Source organism: Haliotis asinina, chromosome 13, assembly GCF_037392515.1.
Source record: "Haliotis asinina isolate JCU_RB_2024 chromosome 13, JCU_Hal_asi_v2, whole genome shotgun sequence".
NCBI classification, from domain to species: domain Eukaryota; kingdom Metazoa; phylum Mollusca; class Gastropoda; order Lepetellida; family Haliotidae; genus Haliotis; species Haliotis asinina.
In genome coordinates this window covers 31,805,439-31,822,701 of record NC_090292.1, presented here as the reverse complement: position 1 = coordinate 31,822,701, position 17,263 = coordinate 31,805,439, and the positions used below count along the sequence as shown (strand labels likewise).

The 17,263-nt window shown below is 38.4% G+C and overlaps 2 protein-coding genes across 2 annotated transcripts; one reads left to right on the top strand and one right to left on the bottom strand.

Annotated features, from left to right (window-relative positions):
* The first annotated feature begins 182 nt into the window (after nt 1–182).
* LOC137259818 (proteasome subunit beta type-4-like) lies at nt 183–7,288 on the top strand. The gene is made up of 7 exons (XM_067797434.1): nt 183–334; nt 1,230–1,436; nt 2,686–2,832; nt 3,977–4,058; nt 4,812–4,928; nt 5,162–5,250; nt 6,855–7,288. The coding sequence occupies exons 1-7, from the start codon at nt 216–218 to the stop codon at nt 6,865–6,867; spliced, it is 774 nt and encodes a 257-aa protein (XP_067653535.1). The 5' UTR covers nt 183–215; the 3' UTR covers nt 6,868–7,288.
* Nucleotides 7,289–7,990: 702 nt separating this feature from the next.
* On the bottom strand, nt 7,991–15,068 carry LOC137259825 (transcription initiation factor IIA subunit 2-like). The gene is made up of 5 exons (XM_067797445.1): nt 14,794–15,068; nt 13,929–14,033; nt 11,858–11,990; nt 10,631–10,687; nt 7,991–9,224 (listed from the first exon to the last, which is right to left on the bottom strand). The coding sequence occupies exons 1-4, from the start codon at nt 14,863–14,865 to the stop codon at nt 10,668–10,670; spliced, it is 330 nt and encodes a 109-aa protein (XP_067653546.1). The 5' UTR covers nt 14,866–15,068; the 3' UTR covers nt 7,991–9,224; nt 10,631–10,667.
* Nucleotides 15,069–17,263: the final 2,195 nt, after the last annotated feature.

The following is a 17,263-nucleotide window of genomic DNA, read 5'->3' as shown; positions in this document are numbered from 1 at the left end:
GACACAATGTATTTCTGTGTCTAAAAGAAAACCTTACTTTTATTTTGAAAAGACGGGGTGCAATATTGATTTATTGGGGCCGATTTATTTTTAATGTGCCACTGTCTATGTTGTATAGGCTAATGTAACATGCGTGACATTGAAAGTAATCTGTATTGATATCTACAACTAATAGCAGTGGTAGGGATATGTTATTCATATCCCGAAGTTGAAACATGGCGACTCATTTCGGAACACCGTCTCCATTGTGGGGAAATGGTCCCCAACCCGGTGGTTTGCATCAGTTCAATCAGAGCAATTCGTCATGCAGCAGTTTGGGAACACAGAGAACCATGTAAGATTCTAACAATTCCCTGTAATTCAGAAATGATACGTTTATCTCAGATATGACCAAGTGGCACACGAAAGCAAAGATCTATTTTGATTTGTCATGCCGTTCTGCAAAATATATTTTTCATAACGACAGCTAAGGAAGACATCACTTTGGTCTTTTAGAACTACAAACCATATACTAACATTATGAAACCCGAGTAATGAAGTTAACTGTTAGTGAAAGTTTTTCGGTAATAATACGTTAATAAATGTGGGATTGATCATTGTCCATAATTCGATCATCTCGATTTCCCATTTAGTTAAATTCAGAGTTAAATCGAAATTTATATTTGTTTAATTAGGAAAAAAGATGAATACAATGCATTCACATGTAACTGGTAACATTTATGCTTGAAAGGTACTGGCCATGCAGAGAGTTGTATCTTTGTAGCACTGCATAATTCATTTCAGCGAGTTGTTTGTCATGATATGTTTGCATTGTTTCTATTATCATTACCATCCATATATTGTTGCCTACAGTGTATACACAATATGAACATGTTGCAGAAAATGATTTGATATCTGATTACAATATCTGCTGTATCTTTATGTTGTCCAGATGCATCTTGAGACCAGTATTTAAGGAAAAAGTTTAAGATAAGTCTTCTTCAGAGGCGTGATCAAACACTATAAATCAACAAGAAAATATGTTTGACCCAAAATTCTTTAAGGGAGCAAGGCAAGTCCCAACTGGACCATTTACGGACTGAAGGGACAGTTGTAAAGATTTTGTTGTCACTGACTAATCATGCTTATGGAAGATATCACTTTCATATCATTCTGCCGGAATTGTGTTCAACACAGTGAAGGATTCCTAGATAGGTAAGTAACAACAATCTCCCTTTATATTTTCTCAGGTATCCAATTGTAACCGGCACATCAGTTCTAGGCATCAAGTTCAATGGTGGCATAGCCATTGCAGCTGATATGCTTGGATCATATGGATCTATGGCTCGTTTCCGTGACATCTCTCGTGTATTGAAGGTGAACGAGACAACAGTGCTGGGTGCTGGTGGAGACTATGCCGACTTCCAGTTTATACGATCTATCATCAACCAGAGGGTGTAAGAAAGATACTTTTTATTTTATCAGCTTTTGATGATGATAAATTTGGTGACTGGAAAGAGGGCAAAATGTATTGTAGAGGCAGGGTTGGAAAATCCCAACAATATCAGCCAGACCACAGGGCTGTTAAAAAATGTAAAACTTGTCATCCCGGACTAAAATTTACCTACCCACAAAATATCTTCAGATACATATGTAAATTGTAACTCGACCACCTGACAGATGAATTTGATAATGTGGCAGTAGTGCAGGCAGGTATTTCGAATGATGGTTAAGGATATATAGAGAATCTCACCCAAATGTGTACTGATATCAACTATGCCAACACGAGTTGATAAAGTAACAAATATCCAAGGCTTGCTGTGAACATTTTTACCTTTATGGACGAGTGTTCATATAAATGTTATCAGTAGACATTAGGGCGAGATTCTATTTATCATCCAAAATCATTCTTCATTAGATTTCAGTGAAAAATGTACATCTCTGAACACAGTACTGATTTGCAGTGCAGTATTATCATGGTATAGTGACATCATCTAACTTCTTAGCATCATAGCATTGTCAGGGCATTGTCCAAAATCTAACAATATCTCCTAGGACATATTATCAGATCTGTTTTCTTCTGTGGAAAACAGTTTTGGATGATAAATTTGTTTTTCTTATAATTCTATTTGGATTTAGAAGGAAAATTCAAGAAAATACAGTGATTTATGTTTTGAAAATGTTTAAGTCATATAAGACATCACTTGCATTGACTTGTATGCCATAATCATGATGATGTAATTATAAAAAAATAAATCAGCATGGTATTTGATCGTAATGGTTACTGGATTTTTTACTGAGAAGTCATAGATAGCAATGAAAGACAACTCTATATTATCATTGCGAAACTTAATTCAGTTTCTTCTAGTATCGTGTCAAATTTTAATTGCTACGAATTTAGCAGATTTGAAATGAAATCCAAATTTATTTTCTGAATGTAACCATAAGCAAAATATTTCTAGTAGCCAATGGACAAGTAAGATACCATTATTTGTCCAAAATGAGAAGTGAGAAGATTTTTTAATGCCAGACTAAAGTTTGAACAGATCTCACTAAAGTAAGAGAAGGTTGAGCATGAGCATAATTTTAATGCTTCAAACAACTGAGGATATGTATCATTGTATGGCAATAAGACTCCATTGTTTCTGCTCATGTTTACACCACTAATTGTTGTATGAATATAAGTAAGTCAGATGTTTGTTTCAGTATTGACGAGGAGTGTCTAAATGATGGATTCAGCTACACACCCAGGAGTCTTTTCTCCTGGCTTACGCGAGTCCTCTACAACAGGAGAAGTAACTTCAACCCTCTTTGGAATGTCTTCGTTGTTGGGGGCATGGACAAGGATGAACCGTGAGTGTATTTATCTTAGTGAGTTATCTTAGGGCAAATGGAACACCTTTTGTCTTGCTCCTGATCACATGCTTGACTATCTGTTGTATTAAATCTTGAATTCTGTAGGGGGAAATATTTAAATTATTGTCATGATCTGTTAACCATCGTTGTGTGATCAGGATTATTTACAGACTACCACCATATAGCTGGAATGTTGCTTAGAGCAGCGATAAATAATCAGACACCATCAATGACTGTATATTTCTTTTCAGTCCGGTTTGAATATTGTGGCATGATAAACAATTGCCCAGTCATATTCATAAATGCCATTGATGTCGCAGTTCTGACCATTACCTTTGACTGTGCTTTCTCAAATGTGAATTTCTTGAAGCAGAAAGATGTTCTCTCTGAATACAAGGACATCTTTCTCAGCAAATCACCCACATGGGTACAGTATGTGAAGCCCACTTCTGGTGTCCCCTGCCTGGGTTATTATGAAATATTGCTAAAAGCAGTGTAAAACTCATCCTTCAATACCTCCAGGGTATTCGTTTCCGATAGATCTCCACTATACCCTGAATGCATCTACGTCCCTGCCCGATGAATTTATTACCTCCCGTGGCTGGCTTTTTACACTATCAGGTGTCTATGCTGGGAAGTTGAGCAAACCAATCACAGCTAACTTTCGCCTATCTTTTTAAGCTTGGCAGTACTAATGATGCAGAGGTACTCTGAGAGAGTAGGAAGGACTTTGTGCATGTGTTTTCTTAAGTTTCAGATCTGTCAGTTTGTCTACATGATTTCCCCAAAATCTGAGTCGCACTGCGAACAAACCTTTGCAACTGCAACTGCAACTGCAACTGCAACTGCTAACTCTGTTGACACTGGCAAGCTCAGTTGCAATGGCGGCTTAGCTGATTGGCTCAGTCTAAGTAAACTTATCCTCAGTACTTTTCGTTACACTCCACTACTGAGTCTAACAAAACCTTATGGGAGGTTGCGTCAGGTAACCTTTGAGATTGACCAATCAGAACACAGCTTACCAAATCGCAAAAGTGCTACCACGCTTTTCTTCAATTTGAACTCAAACATTCCATGTCGTCCTTAATTGAGTTGCCCAGAACCTAAATTCCCATGTATTGAAGCTTGTGTTCGGTTTCAGATTCCTGGGTTATGTGGACAAGATTGGTGTAGCCTATGAGTCAACTACAATAGCTACCGGCTATGGGGCCTACATTGCACAGGTAATACATTAAATAATACTAGTCATTATTATGGTCGATTTATATTGTATATGGCACCTTTCCATGCATGATGCATGCTCAAGGTGCACACAAGGAGCTTTGAGTAGTGGTGGAAATCATTTGGAATAGTTGATTCTGTAGAAGTAGGTCTTCAGATAAGAGCTAAAGGAAGAATAGCCATGACACAGTCTGATTTCAATGAGAAGGCTGTTCCAGACAGTAGGTACAGAATAAGAAAATATTCTGTGGCCAAATCTTTTGGTCCAAACACGAGGCTCTGATCTGAGAGATTAGTGGACTGGCAGATATCGAGGAGGCTGGACATATATAGTCTGGAGTCATTCTAGAGAGAAAGCAAGACAACATCTGAGACCATTTTTATGTTTCTTGAGAGCAATGGATTGCAAAACTGGCCTAGCACCAGGAGTAGAAATTTATCAGAAAATAGCATGACTTGTTGCAAATAGCTTGACATGGGGCAAGTGGCATGACATAAAGCAAATGGCATGGCGTGGGGCAAATCTGAAAGGTGAAAGAATACACAATAGTTTGTTTTTCAGTATTATCTCTTAAAGTACACTTACCAAAATAGAAGTTACTGGAAACATCACTTTGAAAAGCAATTTTGATCCCACATCATCCGATCAGAATGGTGGAAAATGTGATAAAACATACACCTAATAATTGTACATCTGAAAAAAATTCACTAATTTTAGCAAGACAACTATCATATCTTAGTGTTGATGCTTCCAGCCAATCATGAGAGATGCGCTAGAGAAGAAGCCTGACATGAGTCAGGAGGAGGCCGAGCAGCTGCTGGACCGATGTCTGCGTCTGCTGTACTACAGGGATGCCAGGTCTCTCAACAAGGTACATAGTACATTATAAGATGTTCGCTGGTCACAAAGGGGCCATGGGCTGATGTACCATCAATGTGTGTTTATGTTCCCTAAGCCAGAAGTAAGCATTCTTGTTTATGTCTATTTGAAAACTTGACAAAAAGCAAAAGTTGCATTTCTTTTGCTGTTGAGTATATATGCTGTAATGTTTATGGACACCAAAACCACAGACATAGCTAATAGTAATCTTATGTTTTCTTTCAGTACCAAGTTGCCATAGTGACAAAGGATGGAGCATCTATCAAGGGGCCTGTAGTATCACAGACCAACTGGGAGGTGGCTCATATGATCAAGTAAGTGTTGAAACATAGCCACTCCTTGCAGAAGTGTTGGGGATTGGTTGGAGCATCACATTATAATTGGTTTCTTATCAATGGGGCAGTGGATAGTCCAGTGATTAAAGCCTTTGCTCATCACGCCGAAGACCTGAGTTTGATTCCCCACAAGCCCATTTCTGGTGTCCCAGCATAAAGCTGTACTCGCTCACTCCTTACCAATGAGTGATTATTGAAAAAAAATGGTTAGCATAATTTTTACAGATTTCCCTATTCAGGTTGTTATTGGGGGTACTGTAGTATAACATGGTACTTTTTTGTTCTTTTGGGGTGGGTTTTTTTCGGACTCTGCTCAAAATTGCATTTTCATATTTCACATCCAATGTGAAATGATGTATCCTGCTACTTTAAAAAGGTGACTAATATGTCATGAACGTAAACTTCCTGGAATCATCAGGAAATATGCAGTTATGACTTTTCAGTAAGTCAAGTGTGTTTTCTAAGAATTAAACATATTTATGTCCTGACTCTGTCTATGGTATGTTCCATTGTCAACCACTAAAACAATAGGTCCAAAATTGTTTGTGTCGTTTGGTCACTGAGACCAGTTTTCCATTATTTTAATTAATCTGAACTTCACTACCTTGTAGAGTTCTATATTTAAGCTGTCACTGTAGTATTGGTACCTCTTATCTTGAGCTTTTAACACAGGGGTAATGCCATGGAAACCAACCTTTTTCATGGTTGTTTTTTATCATGGACTACTACTTAATACAAGATAGTCTTGTACCTTCTTGGTCTTCAGATTTAATGAACTGATTTTTTTATTCTGTGTTGTTGGTTTTTTTTCATTAATTAATTAATTTATTTATTAAGATTAAATGAACACATTTTAGCTTCCTTGCAATTGGTTTAAAAAATATTGTGTTTTAGTATTATGTTTTAGAAAAACCATTGTTAGGTTATGCCATAAAGGTCCTGGGTAGAATAGGCCTTCAGCAACCCATGCTTGCCATAAAAGGTGACTGCTTGTTGTAAGAGGGGACTAACAGGATCGGGTGATCAGGTTCGCTGACTTGATTGGCACGTCATCAGTTCCCATCGGTTGCGCAGGTCGATGCTCTCATGCTGTTGATCACTGGATTGTCTGGTCCAGACTCAATTATTTACAGATGACTGCCATATAGTTCGAATATTGCTGAGTGTGGCGTAAAACTAAACTCACTCGCTCACACATATTTTTGTTTCTATTTTTTTGAGAAACTTGTGTGCATGAAACTTCACAATTTTGGAGGGGAAACATATTTGTCTCTTAGAAAGAGCCATGGAGAGAATCAGTTTGAGGAGTTTAGTTTTATGCCGCTTGTAGCAATTTTTCAGCAAAATGATGGCAGGGGACACCAGAAATTGGCTTCACACATTGTACCATGTTGGGAATCGAACCCAGGTCTGCAGCATGATGAGCCTATGCTTTCACCATTAGGCCACCCCACTGTCTCATCAGTTTGATGAATGCAGGAATGAGTTATGGGCCAACAAACTAGTCAATGTCAGTCTTAAAACTAAACAGAGAAATACAACATCGGCTAATATAAAATAATTTTTGTCTATATTTGTTTCAGGGGGTATGAATGAACTTCACAAGTCCCAGGATTAAAATCTCATTGAAGAAAGAGAGACTTGTTTAACTTCACCTCTTCACTTTTCATGTAGAACCAGTGCAAACAATGACAGGTTCTTTACATTCAGGGCAGATACAGATAATTGGACACTGTCCATCAAAACATGTAATAACTTTTTCATTGGCAACATAAATATCACATAATTTCGTCCATGTTCTTGACGGATCCCTGCTGTGTTGCACAACATGTGAGACGTATTAAAATAAATTTGTTAAAGTTTAGAAATGATATTTTGGAAGTGATCAGGGGCAGTGAAAACTGGATGTTGAAGTGAAGGTGGCATGTCGCAACCTGAAGATTGGATCCCAGTTGCTAAGGTGTACTGTATGTCTCTTTTGTCATTTGTGTCATGCTAATAAATTATCATTTGTTTAGTTTTGTTTTGTTTTTCTTCCAGCCTCCAATGTTTGTAAGAAATGGTCATTAGTAGCTCGTGCTCACTGAAAGAGGTATCAGGTGGTCAGGCTCGCTGACTTGGTTGACACATGTCATCAGTTCCCAGCTGCACTGATTGATGCTCATGCTGTTGACCACTGGATTGTCTGGTCTAGACTTGATAGTTTATAGACTGCTGCCATATAGCTAAAATACTGCTGAGTGAGTTAGCTGCCTCTTAGACGAGCATAGGTTACAGAAGGCCAATCTTCTAACCCGGATCCCACCATATCTTAGAGCTAATATATTGCCGACTGTGATGTGAAACATCAAAAAGAGAAACTGTTTTCCATCCTTCAGGACTGTACCTTGCATTTCCTTGGAAACACATTTCACAAGTGAGTGGTCAAGTGAGTTCTCATTAGGTCTTCCATTGAAGGGAGTGGTGGGGTAACCTCGTCACACCGATGGCCAGGGTTTTATTCCCCATCTTGGTATGTGTGAAGCCCATTTCTGGTGACTCCTGCTGTGATATTGCTAGAACATTACTAACAGCAGCATACAACCATCCTCAGTGAGTCAGTCCTCTGTTGAAGGTGGGTCAAATATTCTTCGCTTTTGACAATCCTGGCACATCAAACGGAGGCAATGCCAATGACTCAGATTAATCATCAACCATAACATCCACATACAAAACACTGTTTACACCAAAACACATTTATTCTCTTAATGAAAAAAGACCGTAGAAACACTATCATTTAATAATGAAATGTACATACACAATTATCTTACATACTGTATTCATATAAATACTTCAGACAGGGTTATTATTTAGCACTTGGTCAACAGTTCCTCCAGTACACATGTCCTCACATGTAATCTCAAACATTCACAGGATTAGACAGCTTCATTTTTGTCACCATGGTTACTGATAACCAGCTTTACAGAAACAGCAGACTATAGTGACCCTCCGAGTCTGCCAGTAACAACATTGCACAGTCATTTTCATAAAGGGAAGTTGGTTTAGTGAGTTAGTGACGTTTTATGCTGCACTCAGCAATATTCCAGCTATATGGTGGTATAAATGGAAACAAACTGTCATCATGAAAATGCAAGCCAACAGCATTTCCTGGACCAAGATGTCCATAGAAGACACTGCTTGATAAAGAATGAGCAACAGCCAGTTCACCTTTCAACATGTTCAACTCAGTGTTCAGAATTGGAATAGAGCTTCTTGTCCAATGTGAACTTTTACATGCATGACATCCTATTAAATCCCTTTGGAAACCATGCATCTAAGAGGTGATAATTGTTGTAAATATTTTATTTATATAAATAATAAAAACTTCTGCAATGCTGCACTACAATCTTCAATACATTTCCATCAGTCAGTTTGAAACTTAACAGGGTTGACATTCACCTTTCTCAAAAAGGTCATGACAATCCTGCTTGACATCACGGCATCTCATGCATGACTTGTGTGTGCAAACAGACCCAAGAGCTAAGAGTCTGTAAACATTAACTTCTCGGACATACTGACTCCCAGTCAGGTCCAATAAGTTCAATTATGGACCAGAGTTACCAAATACAGAATGGGAATTGGAACTAAGTCCGAAAACCTATGCCAATCAGATGTCTCCATTTGCAGGAACCAATGAACATTATAACAATCAGAAGAAACAATGTCATAAGACATGAAAAAGACATTTACCCAAACATGACATGGAGACAGTTAAAAAAAACCCAGAAATTCCTAAATATAACCCTTTGGCATGACAATGTACAAATGATAGATGGATGTCAGGCAAGATGCATATGCACAAATGTAGCCCACGCACCAAATTCAAAAATTTCTTCTCGTCAAAAACAATATGGCAGACCAGACGTCCATGTTTCTCAGTATGGATGGATTGTAGCTGCTTCTCCCCACAAACACTGAAATCAAAGAAAATGGTCAAATTACTTAGTTGATTCTGATTTGTAATGGTTAGAAAGTGACGAAAAACTCCACTTCTATATTTTCTTGGACAATCATATTCACAAAAAATGAAAACATGATACACATAGGTTAAGGTTGGACATACGCCATTTTGGTTGCACTAGATGCATCAATTATTAATGGAACAGACAATACTGAACTAATGACATGAAACTTACAAGATATTCAAAAAAGTCTTCGACCCAAACATCGGGATGAGTTAAGTTTGAGTCTAGCATGAAGAAATTAGATGGTACACATCTCAGGACTTTACCATCATTGGAACAATGAGTTTATTTGTGAACTTCAAAGTAGTTCCAGTAGATCAAAGGTCATCATTTTGTGGAAGCAGTGCATTTAAAATAAAGCTAATGAAACATAACTTTTCTACTGTTGATCCAAAAAATACTTTAGGAGAATGAATGACCAGTACTTCAGGGCCTAAATGTGTTAAGTGTTATCTGCTTTGTGGTCTGGTACAAATTTGAGAAGCTGCATTCACTCAGATACCACACAATGGAACAAAATGTATTAAGCACCCAGATCAATGTGTACACAATTTCTATAGGTGGTCACTTTAGTCCTAAGCCCAAAAGTTACACAATAGAAAGGCCTCACAGCATAGTTACATACCTATTCAACAAACAGTTTTTACCTCACAGTATTTTCCATCTTTGATAATCTCCAGGGTATATATTTCAACAAGTCTCCACTAGTTCCGTGGATGCATCTACTGCTAAACCCGATAATTGTACTACCCCCTCTCACTGGCACCGCCTTCTCACATAAACCAATCATATGAACCATTACAACCAAATTTGCCAGTATCAACCAAGATGGCAGCAGCAGAGGTTTGCTTAGAGGTTTTGCCTGGCAAAATGCCAGGTCTGAAACCTTAAAAAATATGTGCAAGCTCCTCCACGGTACCTCTGCAACAATTGTGTTGCCTAGTTTAATCGTTATGCTAGAAACCTTATCATTGGAACGTTCAACTTCTCAGCATTGATTAAGTAAAAAGCCAGCAAAGGGAGGTAATACAATTATCAGACTGAGACGCAGATGCATCTTGGGTATTCGTGCAGATTTATTGCAACACATACACTTGACACTGTAGACACCAATGATCGTGTAATAATATTCAGCAATATTTTAGCTAAACGACAGTAGTCTGTAAATAGTCCAACCAAAACCAGACAAGCAGTGAAATGACACCTTCACAATTGATGACCAACGGCTGCTTGTACCAGTGATGGTTTTGTGATGCTAGGCCAGAGAAACGCCAAGCGACAGTTTAATAAAGGCACCCACATACTTTCTTGTTGGTAAAAGACAATGAAGTTTTCCAGAACAAAGAACTACCCACCCATGAGAATTTTTTCCACATCGTGATTTCTTCAGTATTAATGTGGCTGATCCTGTCCTGAAACAATAAAGACATTCCTTCAAATTCCACATCTTCAGTTCATTTATGGCAGACTGAACCCAGTCTAAGTAAACTTAGATTCAATATTTTATTCCTTACACTGACACACTGAGTCTAACAAACCCTAGTAGAAGGTCACGTCAGCAAACCTTTGGAACGGACCAATCAGAACACAGCTTAACAAATTGGGAAGTTAACATTCACACATACCATTTTGAACCTTATCCTTGAAAATGTTTGTACTCAAACAATTCCAAATGCTATTTTCCACATGATCTGCTCTTTTGGATCAGTGGAATATAAGTCAGTAATCAGATCACGACTGCTGAGAACAAGAGTAATCAGCAGATGACATATCCCCCCGGCCCACACATTTGAAAGTACAAATAATCTGAGAGTTACTCATTGTTTTTTCAGACAATGTTTGAATTGTTTCCATGGAATTCATGAAAATTATAAATGCCATATATCTGTAACCAACAAAGTCACAATTTCAAGATCTGTCTCATATATCTGCCAAGATCTGTTGAAAGATATGAAATGGTTTTCGAGTTGTGCTCCATTTTAAGACTAAGTCCGAAACGGACGGACGGACAGACCAGGCGTCGACTACATCGTCCCACATTACATGCCGGGGGGAGAATAATGTGAAATAGGTGCTTTCATGGTGTAAGCTTAAACAGGGTATAAGGAACCTTCTATTTTCACACCATATCCCATGTGTAAATTTGTTGACGTGCACATGAAGATGTATGATCACTGATAAAAATTAGTTTGATGGAAACCGCAGTACTGCATTTTCATGCACTATGACTTAAACACTTACTATATTTGACTACATTCTATCTAGCAATGGCATCATGTATTCAAATCAGGAACAGAAACATCTAATATGATGTCATGATGTGAAGTCCTCCCAACCTCCCCACTACACAGCACATCGGATGTTCCTGTAGGTTTGCTTGTCAGGCATATTCGGTGAGAGTGACAAACATGGCTGGTCATGAGACACTATTCGTAGGTGAGTGTGATTGTACGTCCTCTTCAAAAGAGGGAACTTCAAGGGATTCGAAGTGTTCCACTATCATTTGCATGAAAAGAGGAAACCAGCTTAATAAGCATCATTCAAGATAAGGAAAATTTATGCTACATTAGTGTAATGGCTACCTTTTCCGTCACATGCTACAATCTTCACTTTATCCACTTTGGCGATATCCTGCACAGGACCTTCTCGGAACTTGACGTTGTTCAATACAAACGTCCACACATTGTCACAGAAGCGGTATGTGTTTAGGGAACCCTGGAAGCAGCAAAAAGGTAGATCACATGCCGACAACACGTGCGAAATATGCATTATTATCAGAAAGCACAGAATCAACATATCAGTATCAACACAAGGTCTGCAAAATTAATGATTATTATGAACATGATTTTGCAACATGGAAAATGAGGATACTATGGTTACATTTACATGCGTGTGAATGAGTGAGAAGGTTAGTATGCTTTAACTTGCTCTTAGTTATATTTTCCAGGCAATATCACATCCAACAATGGACAGTAGAAATGGGCCTGACACATTGTATCCCATTCTCTTGCCACAGAAGTTACTTGAGTCATATTTTCCCATGTAACCTCTGTTCTAACAAGACCCTTTCATACAGTGAGTGTTCATTGTAGTCTAGTAGTTAAAGCAGCCTCATCAAGTCAAAGAAGGCCCAGGTTCAACTCACCACATGAGTACAAATACATGTGTGCAGCCTATATCTGGTTTCCCCACCACACTATTGCAGATATGCCAACCCCAGAGCATTGCAAATAGCAGTTTCAACATTCAAAATTAGTCGTTTGACCATAAAATTAGTAGTCACCTAAATAAACAAAATGGATTCTGAGAAAAAATTAATGATATTACGGTCCAATGGTTAAATTATTTCCGTCGGAACTAAATGTGTCAAATTGCAAAGGTATTCAAATCAGCTTCACTAACATTACGTTTGTTACTTGCAATCATTCCAGTTCAAATATGTCATTAAATTTGATGAATGGAAGGTACATGAAGTCCGAAAATGTATTTCATTGTTGAAAATGTCTATGTATCCGAATTTTAATGCATTTTATTCAAATTTCATAGGATTTCTAGTGGAATCGTATGGGCGTAGTTTGAAGTTAAAATTCATAGCGACTATGATAAAATTGTAGAGGTTGGCATCTCTGCTATTGCTGGAATATTACTAAAAGCAGCATAATATTACACTCGCTCATACCAAAACGTAACTAAAGTTAAGTAACCATAGCACTTACAATTTGGATATATTGCGTTTCCATCCCACTAGACCAGCAATGCATTTTTTTTCCATTTTCAGTCTGCATGCCATCTTTGACATCTCCAATGTATACGTTCCAATAAGTTTCCACTATACCCTGGATGCATCTACGGCTCAACCCAACAATTGTATTACCTCCCTTTGCTGGCTCCACCCTCTCACAGAAGCCAATCATATAAGCCAATAATTTTATTAACTCTCTTTGTTGGTCCGCCTTCTCACAGTAGCCAATCATTACAACCGAGCTTGCCAGTGTCAACGAAAATAGGTTGGTTTGCAGTCCACCTCAGATTTTGGGAGAAATCTTACCGACAAATAGACAGGTCCGAAACTTATATATGCCGCTACGTCCTGCTACGTCTTTCACTTCAGAGAACCTCTGCATGGTTTGTATTGCTAAGTTTAATCAGTCACATAATTGAAAGAGCGAAAGTGAGTTGTGATTGGTACAGTCCCAGCACACCTGACTGGATGAAAAGCCAGCAAAGGATGTCTGTATGCATGATGATAAAGGATAACATGAAGGCATTAACATTGTGAACCAAACAGTATCTATCAACTTTGTTTTTGCAAGTACATATGTTACCAGTAGTGACAACAAAATACATAAGACAATCAATCTTATTGTTAATGCTGCAGACAGCCCTATGTCAGTTGTGTAAGTGCAGTCTTTAAAAAAAAGTAAGCAAAGACCACACACTCCAGAGATCAATATTGTGGGTATTATTCCAGTGAGTGAGTCAGTCAGTTTACACTACTTCCAGCAATATCACGGAGGAGGCTCCAGAAATGAGCTTCACTCATTACACCTATGTGGTGAGTCACACCCACGTCTTTGCAGTGACAGGTTAATTCTTTAACCACCAAGGCTCCTTACCATAGCCTAGTAACAAAGAATCAAAGAGATTACTTACTGAGAAAGATATCTTTGACTTGACTCTGTTAGCAAGAGCATTGTTGATGGCTTTGTCAAACTGTAACAAGACCTTGAGAGCTAGGCCTGGCGATATCTGACCACACTGCAAGAATATGATCATTGCTCTGTGCAGTAGTCCACTTGTATCAGTCAAATGTTTGAAGAAATCTCAAAATGATAATCATCAATATGTTACAAAAATGGGAACTTGCTTGCATACTTGCACACACTGAGACTTATTCATAAAAATTATGAGCAGAGTTGGTACATTTACAGCATCATCATCACCATCATCATCATCATCATCGCCATCAGCACCATTATAATTTTCAATTTCCATCACAAACTCCAAACCTATCACAGTAAAAGATCGCGTTTTAATAATAAGATAGATTCGAAGGGTGAAAAGCTTGGGCTAATGGGATCGTTCTTGGCACAGGTAAAACAGATGTGTACCACAGGTATTCAGTGAAAAAAACAGGTATGCCTCTTCAGCAGTCGGGTGGCAGTATCAAATGTTTCAAGATCCATCATTGCTTGCTTGCTGTAACGGTTATTCTAACATTATTTCCACTAGGTATTGTGGTGAGGCCCAATGCAGATGAAACACGAATAATTTCCATGAGTAAATCAATCCTAAATTACTGGTCACAATTTCATCAATAAATGGCTATGCACGTGGGCACGTACGTGGGCACCTACACGCTCTTCACCTTTGCCTGTTGAGTATGTCCAGTCTATAAGTGTCCAAATACCCACTTCTTCATGTAGGCATATATTAAGAAACTCGTCTAAATTAAATGAATCTTGAAAACGCGTACTTCTAGGACAAAACGTTTCACTTATAGACAATCTCGGTTTACCTGAATCAACTCGTCAAGACTCTCCTGCAGCGTGTGCCCAAGTGTTGTATTTCTGTACAGTTGGTAACTCATATTTATACCATACACCGCCAAATATTGTGTGAATCAGCAGTGCGAAAACTCGGCCAAGCAACAATGGACAAGTTATAGCTCCCAAAACGTTCGTCCTGGTTCTTGTAACCGGAAGTTCAGGTGTGCGAAAACTCGATGACAGCGCGTGCCTTATAAGACTGCACGCCTTTTGCTACAGCGAAGAAACGAAATCAATGTTTGGAGCTTCAATAAAAGTATTCACCTTACAACTATCTCAGCAGTTTCTGAATGAAATGGGCATCCGTTGTAAAACTGTGTTTATTTCGCTTGATATCAGAGGTATTTGATTCTTGTAATGAAAATGAAATGAAAGAAGTTTCATTTGGATAACAGGATAGCTCTTAAGCTGAATCTGAAATGTGAATAATCTCTATACAAATCGTCATTTCTCTATTAGGAAACGATGAGACGACTATTTCTGCTTTCGATTCCTTGCTGCAATTTATTGGTTGCAAGCAAACCCTGCTGTGTGGTCGGATCATATAATCAGAGACCATACGTACGGTATATGGTCTCTGATATAATATACACTTACTGGGGCGATAACAGAAGAGCTTATGTTTTAATTTATTTAATAACCTTGACGTTAATGTTAAAGGTCACATGCAACGTAAAACACAACTTTGCAGATTCTGATACCTTTCGGTATGCGCTTACCGACACAAATCATCCAAAATGCCAATTCAACCTATAAAGTTTTTTTTAAAAAAAAAAAAAAGGCGGAGAAATCGGAGTTCAAACGATTCACTAATTTTCTCCCAGCGCTGGGGGGAAAAGTGGTTTCAAAAGCTGTGCTGCGCTTCCCCCATACTCATGCGCAGTGTACATGTATAGGTTCGCGGATATAGGTCGTGAGCAATAGTCTAATCTTGGTTGTGTACACAAGCAAGTAAATAATGTCCTCGTTACCTAATAAAAACATTTTCATTGTGATAACCAGGGTTCAGGCTAAAACGTCACCACAAGCGGCTTGCAGTATGTTTAGACAGGGAGCCTATATAGAAAGAGTTGTAGATTATCCCTGTTTTAGATACTGAATGCGTCTAATCTGCTGACAGTGATTGGAAAGTGAAAACATCGCTTCGATGTTTTAAGTACATTTACTCAACTGGATTCACTCAAACTCAGTGTCAAAATGAAACTGTATTTAAAACCCCAAAATGCAGGCCCCCTAAGTAATGGAAGGAATTACGGCAAATTTGAAGGAACTGCATCTCAAATGTAAACAAACGTAGCCCACTTAAAAAAACAATTGCAGCGATATCGGTAGTATAGCGGTAATAACAGAAACACAACGCCTCTATCGGAAACAATGTCGGTTAATCTTCGGTTCAGTTCCGTGATTTGTCGGTCACGTCCTGAAACTCACACATCAAAACATGGCGTCATCCTTACCTTGTCAGCTTGCTGGCGGGGTTAACTTCTTCGGCCATGTGGACAAGGCGTCCGATTTCGGAGATGTCGTAGTAATACAAAAAAATTACACAAGGGTATTGTTCGCGTCATCAATTAAATGGACAAGATTGTTAACAACGTAATGTCGAAATGACGTCACACTAGAAATGACGTCATAGTTGAATATTGTAGGGTGGGGTTCTTGAAGGGACATGAAGGCTGGAGAATCTCAAAGAGATTAAGAAATAATTAAGAAATACAGTTCTCTACCCCTATGCATAGTTTAATTAAGAGAGAGAGAGAGAGAGAGATAAATGAGGGTTCATTTGAAACACAAGCGAACAATCAAAACGTATACACCCGCAACAGAATACACGATGATATGTATAGGTAATATCTACGCAATATTCACATTTTGTAGTACGAGATCGTCTTTCTTAACTCTGGTGCAAAGTCGCTAAGCAAAGTCGCGTCCCTTGGGTGCACTCGGAACTTCCGATTTGGGGGTTCTATATTCAGTTCGATCCTGTTAGTCGCCTCTTACGACACGCATAGTCGCCTATTATGGCAAGCAATGGGTTGCTGAAGGCCTATTCTACCCCGGGTAGACCTTCACGGGTCCACTGGAAATAGTATACGTCCTCAGCTGCATGGTACCTTGTAACAACCGTGCTGTTATACATTAAGAATGTGAGTACATTTACATGTAGCTGGACAGAGACAAACAGATAATTCATACTGGAGTCTATACACAATATTTATCATATCCATTTCTTCAATATTCACATGATTATAATCAATGTTATCACGTGAATGCATATTTTAACATGAATAATGTTGGTACTGGTGTAGTTCAAAGGCTAGCCGAAATTAAAACCCATTTAAACTGGCCCTTAATATGTTCAGAGACCATATAATATGGTCTCTGATATGTTAGAAAGGGTTCTAAAGTTTCTTCTGCTGACACGCCCCTTTTTGTGTT